This window comes from Nicotiana tabacum, chromosome 12, assembly GCF_000715075.1.
Source record: "Nicotiana tabacum cultivar K326 chromosome 12, ASM71507v2, whole genome shotgun sequence".
Taxonomy (NCBI): Eukaryota; Viridiplantae; Streptophyta; class Magnoliopsida; order Solanales; family Solanaceae; genus Nicotiana; species Nicotiana tabacum.
The window spans coordinates 127376742-127403001 of NC_134091.1; the positions used below are offsets into that span (position 1 = coordinate 127376742).

General features: G+C 33.8%; 1 protein-coding gene and 1 long non-coding RNA gene across 7 annotated transcripts; both read right to left on the bottom strand.

The window, feature by feature from the left end:
• Positions 1-3688: 3688 nt before the first annotated feature.
• Positions 3689-7420, bottom strand: LOC107817454 (beta-glucuronosyltransferase GlcAT14A-like). 3 transcript variants are annotated; one of them, XM_016643285.2, is made up of 5 exons: positions 7239-7420; positions 5555-6472; positions 5388-5463; positions 5175-5290; positions 3689-4334 (listed from the first exon to the last, which is right to left on the bottom strand). In XM_016643285.2, the coding sequence occupies exons 2-5, from the start codon at positions 6138-6140 to the stop codon at positions 3841-3843; spliced, it is 1272 nt and encodes a 423-aa protein (XP_016498771.1). In that variant the 5' UTR covers positions 6141-6472; positions 7239-7420; the 3' UTR covers positions 3689-3840. The 3 variants fall into 3 exon arrangements, with proteins under 3 accessions (XP_016498771.1, XP_016498770.1, XP_016498772.1); XM_016643284.2 differs by having other exon boundaries at positions 7233-7420; XM_016643286.1 differs by lacking the exon at positions 7239-7420 and adding an exon at positions 7086-7222.
• Positions 7421-8733: 1313 nt separating this feature from the next.
• On the bottom strand, positions 8734-25688 carry LOC107817455 (uncharacterized). Of its 4 annotated transcripts, none has more exons than XR_012697497.1 (7): positions 25320-25688; positions 25159-25201; positions 11495-11781; positions 11296-11395; positions 10066-10156; positions 9161-9934; positions 8734-9070 (listed from the first exon to the last, which is right to left on the bottom strand). It is a non-coding gene; the product is annotated as an uncharacterized LOC107817455 (long non-coding RNA). The 4 variants fall into 4 exon arrangements; XR_012697498.1 differs by adding an exon at positions 10257-10425 and having other exon boundaries at positions 8734-9934; positions 25320-25687; XR_001655193.2 differs by having other exon boundaries at positions 9811-9934; positions 25320-25683.
• Between the last annotated feature and the right edge of the window lie 572 nt (positions 25689-26260).

Below are 26260 nucleotides of genomic sequence, written 5' to 3' on the forward strand. Positions count from 1 at the left end.
ATTATTCTCTTAAAGTATTTGGGATTAATTAGAGTGTTTACTCTAATTTTATACTCTTATTGGTATAGTGAATTTGGTCCTCTCCGCTTGTTGACGTAGGTCACTCTGACTGAACCACGTTAAATTTGTGTCTTTTTTATATGCTTTAATTGTCGTTGTTATCAACTTTCATTGTCTTTTTTATTGTCATTATACCATTGTTTGGCTAAATTTTGCAATACCCGGATTCACGATCTTAACAAATTGGTATCAGAGCCGGATCTGACCGGGTTTATTTCAGTAGCCAATATGACTTTAACAAAGACTTATGTTGAGAAATTTGACCAAAGTGCAAACTTCGGAATATGGTAATTAAATATGGAAGATATCCTAATTCAGGATGGCTTAGACTTGGCGTTGCAAAGAAAGGAGAAGAAGCCGGATGAAATGACGGATGAGGAGTTTGCCATCATAGATAAAAAGGCAAAATCAGGTATCATCTTAAATCTCTCAAATGAGGTTTTACGTGAAGTTTCTGCAGAAACCACATCCAAAGGCTTGTGGAAAAAATTAAAAATCTTATATATGAAGAGGACGGTGGAAAATAGACTTTACCTAAAGCGGAAGCTTTATACAATTCGTATGGGTGAAGGTACCTCTACTCTCTCTCATCTTGACACATTTGATTCCATTCTTATGGATTTTGAGTAATATAGATGTTGAAATTAAAGATGAGGATCATGTTGTGTTACTGCTTTGTTCTCTACCCCCATCTTTTAAGCATATAAGAGATATTATGCTTTATGCAAAGGATAATATCTCTTATAAGGATATTAAATCTATCTTAAAATCAAAAGAACAGATAGATAGTGATATTACTGGGGAAGCTAGTAGAACTCAAGCGGAAGTTGGCTTGTTTGTTAGGGAAAAATCCGACTCCATATCCAGATACAATAATTTACAGTGTCTCTATTGTCATAAGAAAGGTCACATTATCTCCGAATGTTATAAGCTGAAAAATAAAGAAAAGCATGCGGAAAGGAAAAATGAGCACAAAAATACTGACACCGCCGAAGCTAGTGTAGCAACTGATGAGATTGAGAGAACTATATTTTTAGCAACTGAAACTAGTTTCAGATTAGACAATTAGTGGATTTTAGATTCCGGTTGTTCATATCATATGTGTCCTAGCAGGGACCTTATTTTCTGCATATGATTCAGTTACCGGTGGAGATGTCCAACTGGATAACAATGTTACCTGTAACGTTATTGGAAAAGGTACAATTTGGATCAGAATGCACGATGGTGTGGTGAGAACTCTCACCGATGTTAGATATGTTTCTGAGTTGAAGAAAAATCTCATCTCTTTGGGCACTTTAGAATCCCTTGGGTGCAAATTCACTGGTGAAAGTGGAGTTCTTAAATTTTTTCAAGGTGCTCTTGTGATCATGAAAGCACACAGATCTGGTTCGTTGTATACTTTATTGGGCTCCACTGTTATAGGCCCTACTACAGTTTCGGTATCAGACAACTTGTCTGATTTTGATGGCATTAAATTTTGACATATACCCATTGGGGCTTTTGCGGAGAAGGTGAAGCAAATTTACTATATCAGCCAAAATTAGGCGAATGTAAAGATTTGTAAAAGGTGGGCTTATTTTTAGGCTTTTTATTTGTGAGCCTTGTTGGCACATTTGGAGCCTTTTATTTTAGGCCTTGTTGGCCAAAAAATGGCCTTGTATTTTGAGAGGATGTGACCAATTGTTGGCAAAGCATTTCTTTCTTCTCTTCCTATATAATGAGAACTCTCTATTCATTTGGAAACACACCAACAAGACTTGTCTTCAATTCTTGTTTCTTCTTTTCCTCCTTTATTAAGAGTGTTTTGTATGAGAGTTAGTGTTGGGAAGCACTTGTGTGAACCCTTTTTTTGGAGTGATCTTGCGAGGTTATTCTCTTAGGTTATTTGGGATTAATTAGAGTGTTTACTCTAATTTTGTACTCTTATTGGTATAGTAAATTTACTTCTATCCGCTTGTGGACGTAGGTCACACTGACCGAACTACGTTAAATTTGTGTCTTCTTTATATGCTTTAATTGTCGTTATTATCAACTTTCATTACCTTTGTTATTGTCATTATACCATTATTTGGCTAAATTCCGTACTACCCGGGTTCACGATCCTAACAATATATATATATATATATATATATATATATTAAGAACCGCCTTTTCCCTAGAATATTCTTTATCAAAAGCCCAAAAGAATATCATACATATTAGCAATGGTTGGTTAGCGATGTTTCTGGCATGGGAATAAATGAATGTATTATATGGGGTAAATGAAAGTATTATATGGGAATAAATGAATGTATTTTACATGTCAGCAGTGGTTGGTCAGCAATGCATCTGGCGTGGGGAAAAATGAATTTGTGTTATGTATGTGTATGCAGTATGCTATATTATATTGAAACTCTCATTATGTTCTCTAGATAATTCAATTTTCTAATTTGGGGTCTAAAGCAAGAGCTTTATTGGCCTAGGGTGAACTGCCCTGTATTTGATATCTCTTAATTGTTTGTGTGGTTCTCGTCCAGAGACTGATTCAAGATTTGAACTTTATGGGTACGAGTACGAGACTTTATCGCAACTCATTTGATTTTATTGGGTTGGAAATCAATTATTTGTACTTATCTAGTGAATTTTTTTTTATCACATATGTAAGGTCCGAGCCAAAGCTAGCTACTGGTTTGGATGAACGCATAACTAATTTTCTGCATTTCCTAATTTTCTGTTTACTTTCCGTTTTGGTTTCTGATATTTTCTTGATATCAGATAGAATATTGGGAAAGTAATTATGTGACCATTTCATCTAAAAACTTTAGTTGTTAAAGACAGGGGCGAAGCCACACTTTGGTTAAGGTGGTCAATTGACCACCATTTGTCGGAAAATTACACTGCGTATATAGATAAAATATCATATTTTAGAGATATATAATATATATTGAACACTCTTTGTCGAAATTTTCTTTTACTTATTTCAAGTTTGAACATCCTTAAAAAAAATTTTAGCTTCGCCCCTGATTAAAGAGAATAGACTTTCAATTACTTAACTATGTCATCAACAAAGACGGCATGGTCCTCTTTTAGCGGAGTTAGAGCGAAAGAGGGGCGGCGTAAATGGGACTGGAATAGGTGAGGGTACATAATGAGCACTATAACATTGCAAATGAAACTGGATTTAAGTTATTCGCGTTTACAGTATAATTTTTTTTACACTATTAATATAAGTTGACAGATTATAACTATCATTATTTTCTACATTACCAATGCAGATTCGTTTTAGGCGATTACACATACTTGAGTTTATAGTATATATTTTTTTCGCCGCAACACTAAAAAAAAAAAAGGTAGTCTGGTGCACTAAACTCCCGCTGTAGCTCCCGCTGTGCGCGTGGTCTGGGGAAGGGCCGGACCACAAGGGTCTATCGTACGCAATCTTACCCTGCATTTCTGTAAAAGGCTGTTTCCACGTCTCGAACCCATAACCTCCTGGTCACATGGCAGCAACTTTACCACAACACTATATATATATATATATATAAACCAAAGAGAAAATGGAGTAATAGATAGACACATCTGGAGATCCATACCAAGAAATAGGTGCAATGCACCAGAAATTGTTTACTAAATAAAGAAGCCATAGAGATGAGGTCAATTCTTTAGACAAGTGTAGTTCCAAAAACAGCACCACCAAAATTACAAAATTTAGTACAATGTCAATATTTTTATTGACTGGATCTTTTAATGAACTCTATAAATACTCTTTCAATCAAGAACCAGAAAAAGTAGAACAAAAATCTACTTGCATTGGTTTTGACTAGCAAATGAAACTAGTCTATCGATAAGACGTCGAAGCCTTTGCGCTCCTGGACCTGGTCTAAGCTTTGTTGGATTTCCAACTTCCGAACAAGGTGGATTTCCGGCACACCAACCTCCTGGTGTGAAACTACCATTGCCGCGATGAAGAAATTCTTGATCAATCCTGTCTAAAACAGGATCATTTTTCTTGAATTTGCGCGCAAATGCAGTGTCACTTGCTATCATTTTTCCAATGTCATTTAGGGAAAGAATGTGTGGATGCTGTTTTGGAGGGATATCCCAAGCAATATAGTGTAAGTCATGGTTAATAACAGTTGAAGAAAACTCAGGGGCATTGCATATAACAGTCTGAAAATAGCCTTCAGGAGAGGATACAAAATTTGAGTAGTACATAAGTAGTGTCCTAGGAAGATTGTCCCAACCCCATATGCAGTACTCCACAAATGCACGCGAAAGGACCGTCCAAGCTGAGCCTGTATCAAAATTTTAACAGGGTCAGTGGGGATTCATGTAGCCGATTCCAACTTGCTCGGGATTGAGGCATAGCTGTTACTGTTTATAATCGTAAGAAAGGAAAAGAGGACAACTATGGTCCTGGAAGATAATGCAGATGCGCTATACTCCTATATAATGTTGCGCGGACTCTCCAAAATATTGTCGCACCCGTGTCGGATCCTCAGAAATGTACTACTTTTGGAAGATCCGACACGCACCTGGCGACATTTTTAGAGAGTCTGAGCAACATACCGGATCCTAGATATACTGCTTCATATAGTTGACCCCAACTTGCTCGAGATTGAGGCGTAGTTCTTAATATTTATAACAACAAGATGGAAAAGAGGACAACTATGGTCCGGGCGAAAGTGCAGATGCGCTATACTCCAAAATTTTGCCGCACCCGTATCGGATCCTCCAAAAATACACTACTTTTGGAGGGTCTGACACACACCAACAATATTTTCGGAGAGTCTGAGCAACATAGCAGTTCCTGGATGTTCCACATCATAAGGTCTGAACATGACAAAGTCATTTCCTTTTCTCCATAAGATTGGTAAGTTTGTTTAATATATGATGTTTTAACAAACAAAATAGTAGAGTCCCGGTGCACAAAGCATCCCGCGTTAACGCAGGGTCGGGGGAAGGGCATACTACCCTGATGCAAGCATCAGTGGCTGATTCCACGGTCTTTTCAATTCTAAGGGAAAAAAGCCATAGAAATTTTGCATTTAGACTGAGCTGCATTTGTGAAGCATAAACATCAGCAAACACCTTCAAGAAAACCAAAATATGTAGACTTAGTTATGATATCTAACCGGTAAAGAGTTTAAAGGCTGTGGGAAGTGTTCGCCTTGGCGAGACCCAAAATATATCAGATTTAGTATTCTGATAAAGCCCGGGGTCTATAATAAGCGGCATTGCCCTTTGTGACCTACAGAAGGATAAATAGAATGACATAAAAATTACAGAATGAACTGTGAAAACAGCCAAAGCACAAAATGAGAAACTCCGGAAAAAGGATAACATACTCTTTCCATCTCAACCGGCTTGTATGCTCAATGAAATTAAAGTCGCGTTTTAGTTCAGAAAATGTGTAGAGAAGATCTGTAAAGCAAATGAATAAATCAAATAACATCTTCAAGTAAAGAAGCAGAAAATGGACCAAAAATATTTGCTAAACAACAAGAGAACTAACCATCTTGAGTTAGTAGAGGATAATCAGATGCGCTCAGGTTAATAAACCAATCCCAGTGCTTATATTTCTTCAGGAGAATAGACGCGGCATGAAGAGTATTAGAGACCATAGTCGGACCGCGATAAGTCACCATATTTGCTTTTTTAATCACGTGTACATTCCCAACCTTGGCAAAAATAGGTTCATTTGCAACTCTAGAAGCAAGTTCTAGTCTATCTTCTACCGATGATTTTAGGTCCAAGTGAATAACATAATAATTCCGCGGATGATACAATGATTTCAGTGTTCGCCAAAGTTGATCTAAATCACCCTTTGATCCGGATATCAAATAAGCAAAACGCGGTGAAGGAGGAGCAGCAGGAGGCGGAGGAGGAGGACGTGGAACTTGCTTAAGTTTTGCTTCAGCTAAATACAAGCTAGTTTGATTTGTTATAACATGAGATGGGAAAATTGAGAAAACTGAATTGATTGTATGCAATGAAGAAATGAGGCCCATGTCAAAAGAGGTAGCAAGAAGGAAAATCGACACAAGTGAGCTTATAATTAGAGGAAATATCCATCTTTTCTCCACATTCAAGGACCTCATTGCTAAACCTTATCATGTACTCTAATGAATGTCTCTTTTCTCTTCTCCGAAGTCTAACATAAAATCTACCTAGAAAAACTTCAACAGATTTACAATCTGTGCTACTTTTGACCACTCGGCCCCTTCAGTATATCCCTGAAGGAACGATTGACAATAGGTGGAATATCCGCCTCCGTTATCTCAACATTGGAAGAGGAATATCCGCCTCCGATCAAACTCAACTCTTATCGACTAGGCAATCGAAAACCAAAAGGCCCCACGAGTCTGTAGTTATTGGTTATCAAGAATCGCCTTCTTCAAATTGATCCCCTACCTTATACTCTCTGAATATTCTGTTGAATCAAAAGCCAACAAATCAAAGGTCAGCATCAGCATTATTTAAACTAAAATGGTGAAGAAAATTCTGAAATAGTCATTAGACCATCTTGAGCTAAAAGTTGGTAGAAAGACAAAACAAGACTACTACTATTGTAAACATGCTAATGTTCAACTATAAAAATGAATCTTTTTTGATAAGGGAAACAAACAGAAGTAAACATCCAAATGAATCTTTTTAGCAGAATAAGGCCAAGAATGTTACATCAGGACTGCATTTTGGGATCAAAGAGACCAAATCATAGGCCAATAATATGGTCCTAAGCTGATATTTATCTATTCCTTTATTGCATTTATAAATTTTAGATTTGCAATTTCTCAAACACCACAAAAGGAGCACAAAAAACAGAATCTAATACATAATAAATGCAATGGCTTCATCTTTTCTTATATACACACATTTTGTTTTTAATTTTCTACATGAATATACGTAACTCAAGCCAGTAGCGGAGCCACATGCAATGAATTATCGAAAAGTTATGCTGCATAAATAGGTAAAAAAAAAATTAAATTTTTTTGAATCGCTCGAAATAGAAGCGTATAGATTCAAATCTCAGGTGTGACATTTACATATATTCTTGAACCCCATGTTGGAATTCTTGTCTCCGCTACTGACTCGACCCTGATTATACCCTTTATTGTCTATATGCTGGATCCATCTCTGCCGTTATAAAAAAACATGTAAAGGTATAATACAAGAGAGAGAATTCAATTTACATGTACATTTGAGAAGCTTGAAAAAGATGATCCTTTGTTTTGTACACGTCCAAGAATGAAAATGAAGAAGAAGAATAAGGACAATGGACGTAAAAGAGAAGAGCCTCTTCTTCCCTTTGGCTTTGTTGAGCTATTCTGTTAACTGACTTCCGGGAAACCATCCCACATTGGCACATTCTCAATAATAATTTTTTTTTCCCGTCAATTCTCAATAATATATATTATTTACTCCTTATAAAGTTTGGCTAGTCTTTTTTCTTCAATAGTTTTTATTTGGGGTAAAATGGGTTGTGGATAACTTTGGGATGATATTTGGTGGGATTAAATTATATAAGCGAGGATTGATACATACGTCATCCCCAAGAGAAGAAGTTTTAAGTATTTTGGGTTAATAATCTAAGAAAATGCGGAGATCGACAACGATGTCACACATCCTGTTGGAGTGGGGTGGATAAAACGGAGGCTCGCATCCGACGTTCTATGTGATAAGAATGTGCCATCAAGACTTAAAGGTAAGTTGTATAGAGTGATTGTTGGACCAACTATGTTGTACGAGGTAGAGTGGTGGCCAGTCAAGAACTCACACGTTCGGAAGATAAAAATAGTGAAAATAAGGATACTTAGGTGGATGTGTGGGCATACTAGGAGAGATAAGATTAGGAGCGAAGATATATGGGACAAGGTGGGAGTGACCTCGCGATGGACAAGATGCGAAAAGCGAAGTTGAGATGGTTCAAACATATGAAGAGGAGTACTAAAGATGCCTCGGTGAGGAGGTGCGAGAGATTGTCAGTGATAGGTCTAAGAAGAGGTAGAGGTAGACCGAACAAGAATTGTGGAGGTGTGATTAGACAAGACATGACACATCATCAACTCACCAAGTATATGACCCTAAATAGGAGAGCATGAAGGTCGAAAATTATGGCAGAAGGTTAGTAGGCAATCGAGCGATTTATCTCCTCCATCTTCTCCTTATTATTATTATTATTATTTTATTATTACTATTACTAGTACTATTATTATTATTGATATTATTATTATTATTATTATTACTATTATTATTATTATTCTAGTATTATTTTATTCTTCAATTTTATTACTATTGTGTTTCTTTCTTCTTCTTTTTTAATATTTTTACTTTTTTTGCTGTCAATACTTTTCTTTTTTTTTTCTTCAATATTTTTCATCTTAGCTTTTTTTAACTCTTGTTTTTTTCAAACCTGTTTTGAAAACGCTTTCCTTGTGCCGAGGCTTTATCGAAAATATGATTAAGAGGGTTTATCGAAAACAGTTTATCTACCTCAAACAAGACAAGGTTAAGGTCTGTGTATATCTCATTATACCCCACTTTTGGGATCACACTTGGTATGTTATTATTGTCGTTGTCTAAGAAGTGGATCATTCCATTGGAACCTATTAGTTGCAATTCCAATTGTGGCACTGATGAAAAAACTCACAATGCTTACGTCAAACCAACGAATCAAACCAAAAATTTATATAGTTCATAAATGTTTTGTGTGTTATTTAATCATGATTAAGTACAGCGTATTCATTTCACTTAATTTTGAGACTTTTAAAATTAAACTAATATACTTACCCGCGCGAGGCGCGGATCATTTCAAAGGAAAAAAGAGAGGAGAAAAATATTAAAAACAGATATAAATTGCAGACTACATTTAGCAACCGCATTCAAAAGAATTAAACCAAAAAAACGAAAAGATAAATTTAATCGAATTTTCTCTATAAAATTGTTGCCAGGGACCACTAATTTTCAAGAGATGTTACATCATATTGGAGTAATGCTACACAAGTACTTGGCTTTAAAAGGATTAGTCCACCTGAAAATACAAAAAGAGTGTCTCAAGTTATGATCCGCAAAAACAAAGAACGGTTAAAGATCTGTATAATCACAGTAATTAAGACATCACCTCCATTGTGCTTTACTGTGGATCAGAAGTATATGAGCACATGAGCAAGTCAATCATGTTGATCGATGATATAAACGAAGACTCATATGGATAACCAAGATCCTAGAACTACCTAATCTTTGTTAACAGAATCTATATAACTGTTTTAATTACTGATATAGCAGTAATCTTGGTTCCAATCGAAACACCTTCATGAGAAGCTACTTGTTTATATACAGCCGAGGACAGAGTTTTCTGTTGCATACTTAAGGTAAGTTTTGCTACCTGTAGAAACATATGTATATTACAAACTATTAGATGAATTGATCGGTAAAAAATTGTTCATGTTTCCTCTTTAATATTGGCTGCCCTAGCTTGTGCTGTTAAATTCAGTATCTAATAAAAAAAATCATTAGTAAGGGTATGTCAGGCTGTAAAACCAGGTATCAACAAAGGCAGACAACAATCTTACCCAGCTCTAAGGCAATACAAGTTCTCTATTTATTAGCAAAAGACAAAACAATATATTAAATTAGTTGAACATGACAACTTCAAGGCAAAGAAATTAAAAGGAACTTCCATCTTATGCACTCATGTAAAGTTCAAAGATAAAACTTGTCTCAAATTGAAAAGAAAATCAACATAGATAATCAAGAAAAGAGTATTCTTACATTCCCCATAAAAGGGTCTCAATCCAAAAGAAGAGTAGCAACTCAACCTCACTATGGCCTCTAGTTGTGGCACAGTAGATATTACTATTGTCTCCCTAGTTTCATATGACTGCCGCCTCATATCCTGAAGTAGATAACGAAAGAAGCAAATATCAGTGAGAGATGTACAACATTTTCACAATCAAGAAAGTCTTGTATTGTTGTTGGAAATCTAATTCTGGACAATCCCCCTAATGAGCCTGTTGAAATACTTACCTGCCTAATTTTGACATAACTTTATTGTAACATTGAGGCTGCATAATATGGCAATCGCGGATGACAATTGATAGTACAATATTATATGTATCTGCAACAAAAACTCATTAGCTTCAACATGTAGACCTTAAAAATAAGATTGTTGCTTTATCATCACAACATTGTAAGACCATAAGTAGAATAGTTATTACCTACTCCCAAACTGCTTAGCTTCGGTTTAAAGTTAATTTTAAACTCATCATATCCATCATAGCATATTATTCACATTCTCATCTTTTTTTCCACTATTCTTTGTGTCAGACTTACTGGTGCATTGGTCATGGCAAAAAATAACGGTCCTAACTGATTGGTTCTAATCACCTGTGAATAATATTGGAAGGATCTACATTTAGTATATGCACATCTTCATTGTTGATTAACCATTTAAGATGCAAACATATCCAGATAGGAAAAAAAAAAGCATAGTTACATATGGTGCGTGGAAGATTTCGAAATACATTCTTTTCTGTTTTTCATCCAAAAGTTCTATAGTGGGAGGCAAAAGTAGTTCCAAATGGAATATTTCCCTATAGTTTTGAATTACCAAAATATTTTCAATTATAACGAATTTCACATTCTCAACAAATAATGAAAATAAATATAAAAAAAGATCATAACTCTCTAACAACCTAAGAAGGTGATAATACTTTCCTGTTATCATAGTTAACTAATACCTAATTGAATTCAACAAAGCGAAAACAGAATAGCAAACACAGTCTTGTTGTTGGTGAAATGATCTTATCCATGGTAATAATGGCAAAAGATAGCGTCTTTCCAATTTCAAAATAGTAAAAAACCAATTATGCTATGAGTACTATAAAAACCACTAAATAAGTTAAGTTTTTTTTTTCTTTCAGAAAATCATCAAAAAATATGGATACACACGAAAGAGGAAAGTTACATGCCGGGTGCCGAAGAGAGGAGGAGAACCAAAGGAATGGAACTGCCATGGATGTCTTTGGGAGTCGTAGAATTAAACTACTTAGCTTGGGTTTAAAGTTTATTTTAAGGTAATTACAAAAAAAAATTGATAATTATTTTTTTTGGTGGGGTCAGGAATGATCTTCTACGCAAAAATACTTACTTAGCTGATAAATTTACAATATGTTAATTCATTACAACCATACCTAGCACCAGTACTCCTAGAGAGCAACTATGTACGAAGTAGATTAAATGTAGAAGAATGTTTACCTCAATCAGTCCCAAATGGCACAAAATTCTATTTTAAGCAAAGCCAACACAAATCGCATAGTCACTTTAATTTTGATCACTTCTCATCCTTCAAAGTATCCTGACACACAGCAAATAGAACATGTGCAATAGTAACTACGATGGACGAAAAATAGCCTGAAAAAATCATCCCTGGAAGCATACTCAAATAGGAAATTACCATTTTCTTAAGAAATCAAGCAATAATCAGCAAAAAACATGCTCAATGTTCCACCTCTAATCAATTATTTAATGCAAAAATAAATTGCATAAATTCTCGACTTCCTTGTGGACAAAATCGTCGACCAACTCTTGAGAGAATTACTAAAACAGTAGCTCAACTCCATTATCCTCTTCTTACAGCTCGAACTCGCCATGCTAGTTCCATCCATTGACAATCTCTTTAAATCTTAACAGAATGAGTATCAAGTGCTAATACCACATATTAAGAAACAGTCAATATGTAACCTGCAAAAACAAACACAGTGTAAGTAATAAAAAATAACCCTGAGTCCTTTTATTGAAAAATAAACTTTAATCGCACGATTCTTTTCCGTCATCATAATATGGTACGTAGAAAATGTATTATTTATAGTATGGTACGTAGAAAATGTCCTAGATCGAATGATCATGTCAAAACTTCTGTGTGTTGTTGAATGTTATACCTCGTACTTTAATATTAGGATAAGTCGTAGTAATTCATATGAGCTTGAAGGGATTAAGACCATTAATAAGATTATAGAAGATTTGTGACTATAAGACCCCGTAATTTTAACAACCTTGATACCGTTATATACATTTGATATGGTATTTTGAGTGAAATATTTTTGTAAAACAGTTTGAAAAATATGATTTTATATAATTATTAATATTACTACTTTCAATTACACACATAATATGAGAAAGTTTATGAGATTTTCTTTATTGTAAAGATAGAAATTATTTTCTCACAAGAAAAGAAGGTTATCTTTTTACCATTTTAAGAATTAACCGTACGAAAATTTTACTCTTTATATGAGATTAGAAAAATTATAAGTTGAGAAAATATATGTATTTTTGCATGGATGTTTTAATGAAATAATAGTGTATGTATTTATTTTACATGGTACCACATGAACATGATAGTAGGATGTATAAAGTGTATTAAAAATAAGTAGAATTTTAAGTAATTTGAGATAATTCTTAATTATGCGGGTAATTGGTTAATTACCGGGTAACGGAACATTACCTAATTACCTAATAAGTGGATAAAGATTAAACTTTCCCACCCCATCCCCACGTGGAAGCAAGCCATATCCTAAAGAAATGACTATGAGTCATTTCTTATTAGGTGGCAAACTAATGTGAAGTTTTACACATTCATTTCATTCTTAATAATTTCCATATCAAAGACACTACAATGAGTGGGGGACGTTAGCCATTCTTATAAGTTTCAACAAATTTCCTTCTCAAGACATTACAATGCAATCCTTATAAAATTTCAACACAATTTCTTGCCATCGATTCCTACAAACATTATTATTTTCTAATCAATATTCTTGGAAGTGTAGTTTTTGTGCTGGACCATAGTGCATCACACAGTAATATTTCCTTGGAGCTTTGCCTTATTCAAAAGGCAAGCCATTTAAGATCTTTCTTTAAGATTTTGATGAGGTCATGTGTCTTTTCTTTCTTTTAAATGTGCCTTTATATTATACAATAGTTATAATCTACTTATGTTTGGCAAGAGCAGTAATATTTTGAACGCATAGTTAACCCTACTTTGCGCTCTTCTCCTTCTTCATCCAACCTATGTATACAAATATCATACGGATTTTTTCCTACTTCGATCCTCCATTATATGCTTTGTCGCGTTTGATGTGTGTTGGAGGGATTGTCAAGAGAATCGGCTCAGGTATGTTAAGGCTAATCCTTCATTTTGGCATCATCCAAGTAACGATACGTAAACGTAATGCTATTCCATAAGTGGTTCTACTCTTAACAGTTAAGGATGCCCATGTTATTCATTCATGTAAAGTTATATTTAAGTATGTTTAAGTATGTTGCTAAGTCTATATTGAGGCGTACGATAAAGATGTTAATGTTTATAATATAGTGAGACATGCATCTCCATGCATATACCACCGTGCTACGGCCGGTCGGGTAGTTACCACCGGTTGGGCAGTCATGCATCATACGATATGGATAATAGATTCAAAGAGAAGTATTATATATGTAAGTATAATAAGTATGCATATACGGTGGCACTTCAGAGATTCAGGTTGATTCTTATATGTCTTTAATTAATGTTGACTTATTGTTATATTTCAGTTCTGCCTTACCTACTCAGTACATTATTCGTACTGACGTCCTTTTGTTGGGGACGTTGTATTCACGCTTGTAGGTATAGATAATCTGTTTGACGGGCTCTCATAGTAGACGAGATTGGTATTCAGTGAAGGATCGGTGAGACTTCACCTCATTCGGAGTGCAGCCGAGTCTATGAGTCATCGGAGTTTTGCTATAGACTTACGAGTAGGCCGGTACTCTGTCCCATTTGATGTCAAATAACCTTAGAAGTTTTGTAGACAGAGGTTCATTTTGTACAGTATGTCAGAGGCCTTGACGGCTCATATGTATTCATGTTTTAAGAAAAATGATTCAGTGATATAGTGTTTTCCCACTTACGCTTGTACATTATGAGTTGTGGCCATGTTGGCCCATGATAGTTACAAAAGGAATGAGTTTAGCCAACTCGGCCTATGTATGTTCTAGTTTTGGTCGAATGATCATGAGTTACAGAGTGGTTCGCTCGGGCCAGCTAGGCACCAGGTGCCAGCCACGCCTCCCTAGGTTTGGGGTGTGACATTGAAGGCTTCATTTGTCCTTTCTATTTCAGGGCAACTGATGATATGCTTGCTAAATTGCATCTCTATAACAATGAATGTGGACATGAGCGGAGTGGAGGCATGTTTCCTCTCAGTATGCAGCTTTTGTAGACTTATGCCTAAGTAACAATTTGAAAAGTTCTAGACAGTAGCTAGGATATTTTAAGCCATTGCATCTTTTAAAGAAAAATTTGTCCTTGGCTTTTCCCTCCCAAGCAATCTCTTCTGTGGTCACAAGGAGAAGGGAATTGTATAGTCATGAAATTAGTAATCAGGGTGTCAATTATTTTTAGTCAAAAATTATGGCAAAAAATGCAATTCTTCCAAAAACACTCTATTATATGACTGTCGTATACTAACGAATATGTAAATAGTTTAAAATAGAAGTAAGTCTAAAGTTTAAAAACATAATTTTTTCATCCATCAGATTAACCTCAATTGAAAAAGGACTATCAGGTCTGCGCGATCCAGAACTGCAACACTTGCAGTGCACGATTGTTTGTCCAATAATCATAAGAACACACAAAAATCTGCACTAAATCATTTCTCAAGATGCTTACTAACTATGTGACAATCTGCTACTTTTGAGTTTTCCATCTTAAAGCATTTCTGTTTCTCATGCACGTCTATCTGGAGAAACCTTTCTAAGGTTTTGAGCTTATGGAAGCACTTCTCCCTTCTAACAACTTCCGCAAAGAAGTATATTACATGTAAACTACATGCTAAAATGCAGTATATTGGAAGTAAAGGTGCATCAACATGTGTCCTTTAAGCACCAGCGCAATTGTCCAATGCACATCAAATGAAACTATCCCTAAGGCATAAGATGCTAAAATTTAAGATGTTTTTTTAAGTAAGTTGCTAAAATTGAAGATGTTATAGACTGTTCCATTATCTATACATTGTTTCCTCTCTTATTAATTTATCTATAAAAAAAGTACTTTTGATTATTCTAAAATTCTGGCCTTAAGCTGCAGGACAAAATAGGCTCTTCTAGACTCAACAATTAAACCCTTTGATTGGTAAATTTTTTCTCTGAATCAGATGCAAAAAGCTTAATTCAGGCACGAGCATTTATGATTAGCAACTTGAGCAATAGTTCTCATGATTAGTGGAAGCAAATTATTCCTTATTGATAAAGGCATCTTTTTTTTTTCGCCTGCTTGTTTTGCGCAGGCACGCCCTACTGGGGTAAATGTAGCACCCCATTTTTCTGCACTTGAGGATTTCACAACTTGCTAAATTACTGTACATCACTATACGACATAGCAACTTTTAAAACTATATATTGATTTGAACTTACCATATTATTCCAAAAACAGTATGAGTGTTGAAGTTGAAATTTTGCATTTAAACGCATATTACGCAAAGGAAAACTAAAAGAAAATTAGACATACCATATTCAGTATCATCAACAGCAACAGTAGCAACGAACAATAGATGAAAACATAGGCAAATGACGCACATAACTTTTGAGAACTTATGAGATTTCAACTTTCAAAATATTTTGTCTAACCTTCTAAAAAATCTATTTCTCATTGATAGAAAGAAGATAATTACAATTGAAATACTAATTTGTGATGCAATTCTAATTTTGGTCATACCAGAAGAAAAGAAAAAAATATCCCCTGGAGTTCTCGTGATCCAATAGATTGTTACAACTGAATCCCAAAAAGGGGGAAACACAATGTAAGGCCTACTATGAAAAAATTGAAAAAACAAAAAGAATTTAATACAGAGAAACATGACGTGAACATGAAATTTTATACCTTCAAATCTTTCTCACAGACGGTAAAACTCTCTCTCTTATTAATTTCTTCTAGCCTTGGATTTAACGGATTTTAGGTTTTGGTTAAACGGTTGTTGGGTTCAAACACATACTTAAATTATGAGGCGCTTTTAAGTTTCAATTTAAGACAAGACACACTTCCACAATGCCAGGACAAAAGCATGCTAGTATTACTATTGATAATGGTAATCTAAGCAAAAAAAATAGAAAGATACGTGCAATGAATCTATGAATCTCTTTGTAACTGAAAGGTACCCGTAAAGGAGGCAGAAGCTCGGCGTAGCAGAGTGTTGATCGGAGAAGAAAATGGTTAAACTTAAAGAGAATATTAGGGAACAGTTATATGGATCCCGTCAGTTATATAACGCTTTGTTTTCCTACAATTACTGAGATCGTGCAAATTATGGGCGCACGTAGGTTCCTTTTTAGTTTAAAATATAGTAGTAATTAAAAAATAAAATAAAAAATAAAAATAATAGAGTTATATGTATTGGTAACTTCTCATCACAATGTAAAATAGAATCGGTTCACATAAAATATTTTCTCAAATATATTAATATTTAATTATCATTAAATTCAAATTCAAAAATAATAACTAATTATTAACTAATTATAAAATGTAGAAATTATTGTTTCTTTAAAAAATATATATACGTATTTATTTTATTTTTCAAAATAAAATTCAAAAAGAGAAACTAATTTTACCTAACTAACTAATTTGTCCTTAAGTTGTTACATGGCAAAATATCATGGTTGACTTCTTTCCTTTTAAGTAAATACTAGTATTAGTACGCGAGAGATGCGGGGACACAAACTATGTCAAATTATGATTTGTATTATTTAGGTTATGTGCAAATAAACTTAATATTTAAACTTACACATAAAAATCATAGATAATCATTAAATATTAAGAAAGAAAAAGACATGAAATCATTTTTCAAATCTTGTAGTGGATAAGCTATTTTTTTTTTAAAATCTATAACAATATAATTTCTTGATTTTATTACTTGCATTTCGTTTCGCGATCAATATTAAAGAATACTAAACATGTCACATTGTGATCTATCGTGTTTGAGCATATTAAATCATATTATTTTTATAAAATTCTTACTAAAACTTTATTTTACGTCTCAAGTTCAAATGTCTAATCCTTCTACATTTTTTTCTCTTTTTGTTCTTTGCTTATAGTTATTGTATTACTCATTACATAGTATTGTCATACTGTCATGTAATTTTTTATTAGTTTACCAACTAACTTAATGGCTTGATTATTTTCCTTTTAATAATCATCGATAATTATAATATTTTATTCTTGAAATATAATGTAGTTTTACAATTTATCCTCTTACTCGGGACTCTTTTTATCATTTAAATGTATCAATAATATTATATTATCTAGCTATTTAATGTATTTATTTAAACTAATTCAAGTATAAGTATAACTCAAAGTATATATTTAAAGTCTAATATATAGTATTATCTTATTTTCATGTGGTTTTTCATTAACTTGTCACTTCATTTAATATCATTATATAAATATAATATAAATAGATATGTAAAGTTTTAATCTTGCATAAATATTTATTTTATTTTTAAACTATTGCTCTAAATTCTTAAATTATTTCAATTTAGTCAATAATTTTTTTAAGTATTGCATATTTATTTTATTTTATTTTTAAAACTAATTATTAGTATAAATATCCTCACATTATCTCTAATTTATTTTTATTCTTCAATTTTTTTTATGTATTAGACTTTAATTACGTGGCCTTATCCACAATATGACATTTCTTAGTAATCTGCCAATGTAAAGTCGGTATTACGATTATTTATTTTAACTTTCTTAAGTCTGGTATGCAATAGCCTATCATAAGACATGAAAGCTGAAAATGAAAAATAAAACAAACCAAAAAAGAAGGAGATGGAGATAGAAGATTTACGTTAAATTTAGGATAGAGTTGATATTAATTACTTCCATTAATAGTGCTCTTTTCTAAGTATTAATTATTAATTTTATCCTAAAATTGCCAAATAACTTTTTATTAGCTTGCCACTTGGTTTCACCACATTACAAATTATATTCTTATTTTATGTATATTAAAAATATTGATATAGATATGAATATGGATATGAATATAGATATATAAATATAATTTATTAATTCAAAAAAAATATTGCAATTTTTATTAGCTTTGTCCTAATTTTGCTATGTGTCTTACTCTACTCGGCTTAACCACGTTGTAAATTACCATTCTCTTAGTAAAATAATATTTTAGAATATAAATATAGATAAATAATGACGCTGCATATATATCATATCTGTCAAACCAAATATTTTGTTATTAAATAAGCACCAAAATTAAAGGGATAATACCACATAAACTAAACCTTGAGTTAGGAAATATATCATAAAGGAAAATCAGTCCAAATTCACTCCTTTCGTTTATCACTTGGACCAAATTTAAAGGGAGAATATTCCTTAAATAGAACTTTTTATTATCGAAACATTTCTTGAACAATTTAGATTAGATTTTGTCATAATCTTGTTAATCTATATTAGATTTTGTCATAAAATCTATTTAAATTTTGTTTTAAAAGTGTCAAGCAGTACGCCACTTGGCTTAACCTCATGCTTCACTACTCTCTTTTTAATATAATATATAGATATAGATAAATATAGATTTTTCTTTACTTTATATATATATATATATATTTGTATTTTATTGAAGATTATTTTCTGCTGCTTATTTTTTTCATCAGATTATTATTTTAAGTATATTCATTTACTTTTTTTTTAACTTAGTCCAAAGTATAAAAAGTCATATTATATCTCAATTTACATCTTTTTAATTTTATTTTTTTGTACTATGATTTGTTGGAAATATATATCTGATAAGATTAACTTTATCTTTTAATTATCTACTCAAACTTGAGCATTTCTTTCTCTTTCATAGAATATTTTCTTTTTAAAAAATCAGAGTCATAGTATATATTCTTTCCATAATATAGCAAGATGTTTATTGCAGTAAATATCTCTTATTTTAAGATTTTATTAGAAAAAAGTGCCAAGTGATTTTTCATATTGCAAACTACCCTGCTTTTTTCAAGATTAGAGAAGGATAATATTATTTTACTTAAAGTTCAAACAACTTAATTTTCTCTTTAAGCCTTGCAATCTCTCTTGAGTTTGGAGATGTGGGCATGAATTTATTATTTTGTTGAAGTAGCTTTATTTCCAATAGAAGTCGTTACATAATCAACTACTGATATTCTTACCTGTTGTTAACAAAGGACTGAATTTCATCTCTAACAATTGAATTGGATGGTTCATGTATTATAATATAAAAATATATCTTATCATGATATAGATTAGATTCAATTATTTTTGTCTTTCAGTTCAAACTCAAATTCAAAATTTAAATTTTTTGTATCTTTTAATTAAAAGTAAACATATATATAAAAGTCATTTCTACTTAAAGTATAATTAGACTCATACTATCTCTATTTTCGTAGTACGTTTCGTAAAAAAAAAATTCTTCCGTTTTTTAGGACAATACCATTAGTACGTTTTGTAAAGATTTTTTTTCTTCCGTTTTTTAGGACAATACCATTAGAATATTTCGTCCTTTTTTCTCATCACCTAACTATGTTGTGAAAGTTGCATACGAAACACGCTAATTAGTTAGTAATTAACCATTGTTAATTCTAATATCATTAATTACATTACAAAATTGTCAATTTTGATTATTCACTTTCCACATTATTATTTATTACCAAGTGCCAGGTGGTACCATATTAAAAACAATAAGTGAATCCAATATCATTAATTCCATTACAGATTATCGGTTTAGATTATTCCCTTTCCAAATTCTTTATTACCAAATGCCAAGTTGTTGGATTTTTTGGTAAGCAAAAAAGGAAATACATTAAATATCTATATTATTTAATTAGATTATGTTTTAAAAGTGCCAAGTGGCATTTTCTGAATATGTCACTTGGCTTAGTCTCATGCTTCACTACTCTTCTTTTAATATAATATAGATGTATATAGATTATTTCGTTTAGTATAAGCACTAAGCACTTATATGAATAAATACTTAATTTTTTGACTATGATAATAAAAGTTTTGAGGAAAAAGCCCAACGTCGGAATTTTAAAGCACAATCATTCTCCGGATCTTATGTGAACAAGAGATACTTTATACACCGGGCATAATTTTAGCCAAAAATCCTGACGTATTACTAAAATTTCTCAGCATTATGGCCGAAAAATCTGGTGATCATTAAAAGTCCCAGTACTTCAAAATTCTGGCGACATATATTTAAAATTCTAACATGGAGCTATTTTTCTATAACGTTTTTTAACGGGATCAAAATGTAAATATGGTTCAAAAAAGGTTCGTCTAGTGTAATTTCTTGAAAAAGTTCGGTTGGAACACTTTCCACTTAAATAAGCTTTTCCGCAAATTTGGATTAACCAAAAACAAAAACAAAAAAAATTGTTCTCACATTCCTATTCCAACATTACTACAAAGTCTATAATCTCCATAAATCTCTTTCCATCTTAGTTAAAATCTATTTAGTTATTTCTGTCTCTTTGAATTACTCTTTCTCACGGCTTTCTCCAATTCCTTAAGATTCTTTGCCTTAGTTTTTCCTATTACTGGTAAGTCTCCGGCCTTCATGTTTTTTGTTTTTTTTTTTCAAAACAATTGAAATAAGCTAAGGGTTCTATTTTTTGATTGAATTCAGGGGAATATTGAGTATTTAGTTGATCCCAACTAGTTTGGGATTGAGGGTTAGTAGTTATTGTATTACTAGAGTTGCGGGTACGACCTGGTTCTGAAGGCCGAGCTGTTCTATGACCCTCGATCTGATGATATTGGCCGAGCTACCTGGATTAATTAACACACGCTTAATTTTAATTATATTCATGAGTACGGATATTACCAGTGCATCGTTATGGGGTTGGGTGATTCCCTCTGCATCTTCATCATTGAAAGACAAAGTCCCTATGGGTGTGTAATCTTGAGTTCGAGATCGCTTTTCCCTCACAATCGATGTTTTAGTGCGTTTAAGCACTGGTCCCTGAGGGGTATCGACGTCGCCGATGATCATGTGAATGACGTGTTGCGGTTCTTCTAGCTCGTTTTTCTTGCCGAAGTCCTTGCTTTTGAAATGATTCTTCGTCCTATCACTCAGAAATTCCCGAAGGTGCCCTTTGTTAAATAAGCGGGCTACTTCCTCTCTTAATTGCCTACAATCTTCCGTCCTGTGGCCATGGGTGCCATGATATTCGCACATTTGATTGGGATTCCTTTGGGCAGGATCGATCTACATGGGTCGAGGCCACATGGTGTCTTTGATGCGTCTGATAGCCAACACGATGGCGGATGCATTAATGTTGAAGTTATATTCCGATAATCGAGGTGCTTCTACAGGATCAGCATATTTATCAAAGCCGCTCTTGCTCATAAGTCCCCGAGAATTTTTCCCTCGATCAATCCTTCGATTGTTCCGAACTGTATTGCGTGCTGAACCGTTGTTCACCTGATCTGTGACGTATGATTGATATCGGTCTCTGTTCGACCTTTGTTCTCTATTGATCTCCCTCTGATTTTTAGTGGTTGTGTGGTTCTGATGCACGGGTCCATACGGAGCTCCCAATTGATCATCCTCGACCCTGATTTTCGATTGATAACGGTTGTGTACATCTGCCCAAGTTATTGCTGGGTACTCGATCAAATTTTGTTTCAGCCGACGTAATGCTGTCGAACTTCGCTCGTTCAACCCTTGGGTGAAAGCTTGTACGGCCCAATCGTCTGTGACCGGTGGCAAATCTATACGTTCCATTTGAAATCGGGATACGAATTCTCTCAGCATTTCGTTACCCCTTTTTTCACTTTGAAGAGGTCTGATTTCCTTGTTGCAACTTTTATGGCACCAGCATGTGCTTTTATGAACGAATCTGCTAACATGGCAAAAGAATCGATGGAATTTGGTGGTAAGTTGTGATACCAGATCATTGCTCCCTTTGCGAGGGTCTCTTCGAACTTTTTCAACAACACGGATTCGATCTCATCGTCTTCCAAATCGTTGCCTTTGATGGCACATGTGTAGGAGGTGACATGTTCGTTAGGATAAGTCGTACCGTTATAGTTGGGAATTTCGGGAATATGGAATTTTTTGGGGATTGGTTTTGGGGTCGCGCTCGAGGGAAAAGGCTTTTGTATGAATTTTTTCGAATCAAGCCCTTTTATCATCGGCGGAGCCCCCGGAATTTGATCGACCCTATCATTATACGTTTCCACTTTCTTGTCGTTGGCTTCGACTCATTTTGTGAGTTCTTCGAGCAATTTAGCAATTTTAGGAGCGGTCCCCGATTCTTGCTCGTTTGATTTCACTATGACGGGATCCGTTCTGGGGGTGACTTCTCGAGGAAGTGGGTTGGAGTTCGGCCTGCTTTGCATATGAGTTTGGCTCTGCAACTGAGTTATCGCTGCTTGTTGGGCTTGTAGCATTTCGAAAATCATACGCAAGCTGACCCCGACTTCCCCCATGTTGTGGGTGTCTCGGGCTATCGTTCGAGCCTCACCCTGAATGCTTCTTTCCGGTTCGGAACGCTGATTCACCTCCAGAGCTATTTGTGAATTGACATCCAATGGTACTTTAGCTCGAATTTCGGGTTCTTTGATTCGAGCCTTGTTGCCATTGTCGGGTAACCTTCCGGCCCCGGGCGCCAAGTTGTTGGTTTCATCTTGAAGGCCGGCTTCAAGGTCGATAGGTAGAGCCATTGCTGACTTGAAGTTGTAAGCTGGAGTGTCCTGTAGATTTATTCAAAAGTCAAAGTAATAGACATGTGTGTTTACCCGAAAAATCAGATAACGTTAAATTTAGGTATGGTTCTAAGGATACGCAAATTTCTTTGATACAAAAATAACAATACTAAAATTTTCACTATGAAAATGGGGATGATGAACAGGGAAATTGAATAAGTTGAGACGAAACAAGCACAAAGAAATCTCAATGTATCAGATAAAAGGATGTGTTTATTGCAGTCTGTCGCTCTTTAGCTAACAAAGATCCTGCCTTTTATAATAGAGGGTCATTGCTTTATCTATAACAACATAATAAAATAATGCATATAGTGGAGGACCCATGATGATTTGTCTCTTCCTCGGTTCTCGCCAAGATTCTCTCTGTTGGTGCGGTTGTAACGGCTCTTGTCTGCGAGCTTGATACTGGCTCGAGCTCGGTATTAGATCGAGCCCCGGTCTTGGTTTGAGCTTGATTCTGCCTTGGGGCATCGATATTCGGGGCCATTGTTGGTCGGTCTAGGCATCTTCGATGAACTACGAATTGTCTCGTAGTTCGATTGGGATATGGGTTCGATAATGATACCGAGTCTTGTCATTGATCGGTCTTATAGCTCGAAGCTCGACGTCCCTACTTCGGAATTCGAGCGAGCTCGTCATGTAGATATCCTTCGATCGAAACGTCATCGTCTCGACCAGTCTTTATGACTGAGAATCGATTTTGACCGTATACACTAATATAGTCTAAACTTCATATCACTAAATTATATAAACAACATTTATAGATATTGTTGTCGAATGTGTGAATTTTGGAGGAATAGAATTAACAGGAAGTTGAACTACTATGCAATACCATATCTAAGGCTATAAAAAAGAATCTAATAATAGTCTAAATTCTATAGCACTAAATTATATATAAGCAACATTTATAGATATTGTTGGTTAAAGCGTGACCTTATTTTTAGACATTGTTGTTGAAGGTGTGACCTCTTTCTTTTCCTTATTTTGTCTATAGATATCCGGATTCATGTAGTTGTTATCCACTGCAAGCATGCGAAGACAACATTTATAGATATTGTTGTCGAAGGCATGAGTTTAGTAGGAAGAGAAAGAAGAAGAGTTAGAGGCATGACTTTTGAAGAAGTTAAAAGAGTTGTACTTTTTGGAGGAATAAAGAGCAAAATAAAAGAAAAACATGAGTAGAAATACATCATAATGCAGCAAACAAAAAGTGAGGATAAAAGATCGGATTTGCTGTGGCAAGGATGAAATATGAGGAAGAGTAAATAACGATTGGTTACAATTAAGATGAAGAGAGTGGCGTGACCGTTCAAAGAGTAAAAAGAGGGGCGTCTTTTGAAGGAAGAGAAAGAGCACTTAGATACGGACAAAAAGCAAGATATGAGAAATTTGGAAAATAGATTTCATGATTTTTATAATATTGCTGGGAAAAAAGTAACTTTTTCCTGATCATTATGTGTGTTAACATTTTCAAAGAACAGAAAATTAGAGTAGAGCATGAAAAACTATAATAATGCTAATATAGCAACAATTTATATTCAATCAAACAAAAATAATAAGGCATTGCAATTTTGCTAGAAAAAACTATATATTTTCCTGATCATTATAATGTTGCCACTATGTTTAATGCATATTCCGCTTCAAGCAGAACAACAAATTGTAGAGAAGGAAATACTAACAGAGGAGGAAGTTGAACGACTATATATCCAATATTAATTTCTGAGGCTACAATGAAAATCTGATATAGTTTATACTTCATATCACTAAAGTGTATATAAACAACATTTATAGATATTGTTGTCGAATGCTCATTTTGGAGGAAGAGAAGTACCAGGAAGCTCAAATTCTATGTAATGCCAAAATCTAAGGCTATAATAAGAATCCAATATAGTCTAAACTTCATAACACTAAACTACATGGAAACAACATTTATAGATATTATTGCCGAAGGCGAGAGTTTAGTAGGAAGAGAAAGAAGAAGAGTAAGAGGCTTTTCAGTGTTAAATGCATATGTCGCTCTTCAATCAGAACACAAAGGAGTTGAGCAGGACAAATATAATAATGCTAATATAGCAAGAATCTATATATAATCAACTTAAAAAAAATATTGTTATCGAACTTTGTTCGGAAAATTTTTTAGCAGTAATACAGTATTCTTGTATTCCATATCAGAGACACAGGTATTATCAATTGTGAAAAAATCATAGTAGTTTTGCATTTTTGCAAGTATTTTAGAATCTTTAGATCCTTAGTTATTAATTACGAGAAAAATGATAGTTTTCCAGAATTATTACAGCATCAATTATGAATTGTGGAAAAAGCATAATACTTATTGAAGAAGGTTTGGACTGTACCTCAAGCTTTTGATTGTGTTTTGGTATCCTTGATTGTCCCCACCTATAAAATTAGATTAGGGTTCAAACAATTTTGTAAGAGTCAAGTATAAAAGAATAAGGCGTAAATGATAAAGATTAACTTTGAAAGGATTACAGAACGGCAATTATAGAGGGAATACCGATTTTTCCTGAAATCGGGGGCCGGGGATGGGTTTCTTCGGAAGACTTCATCGGCGTCGAAATTAGTATATATATGGTGAGGAAAAAATATAAAGAGTAGCACCGTGAATAAACAGATATTTATGATTTCCCCAAAAATGGAATAGCACAAAGAAAGTAGATGGAGTTGAGTTCATAGAAATTAACACAGTTAAAGGTATGAGAGAAATTCAGTAGGAATAAGAAAGGTGAAAAATTACAGAGTAATTGATATAGTTTTGAAAGAGAGATAAGTATGCGAAAGAGAGAGAGGGAGTAAAGAAGCTTTGTTAAAAGAAAAGAAGCGTTACGGGAAGAAACCGTTGCGTATGTGAAGCGGTTTGATGGTTAATTTCAGGTTTAAAGTGCAAAAAAAACCTAAAAGCAAGAAAATTCATTTGCTGCTAAATGAGAGTGCCACGTAGCCGGTGTAAGTCCCTCAATTATAGATATATATATATATATATATAGATTATTGCCAATTTAAACTTGTTTTTATTGCTTTCTGCATTTGTTTGCATCATTGCATGTGTAATTCTTGATTCTATGGATGATTTCTTTATTAAAAATCTAATCTTTACTTGCTATTTCAGATATGATTTAAGTTATATATACTGACAGTAGGATTTAAGTTGTATTTGTTGCGCTCATGAATTTTAGCTTGTGATAGTAGGTTAGTTATTGTTTTTACCAGATTACCAATTAATGATTATCAAGAGGTTTAACTGCAAGTACCTAAAAATTTGTCCGATTGTGTAAATATTCTTTTTAAAAGAGAATGTGTCATAGAGTGAGTATCTCAGCTAATTTATGTGTCATAGTTAGAGCACGTCTGTCATATTCCCTATGTGGCAATTTATGTGAGTTCGGATTTCGAGAATCAAACTTCTTAATTTTGATCGTGAATTAGGACATAGGATCT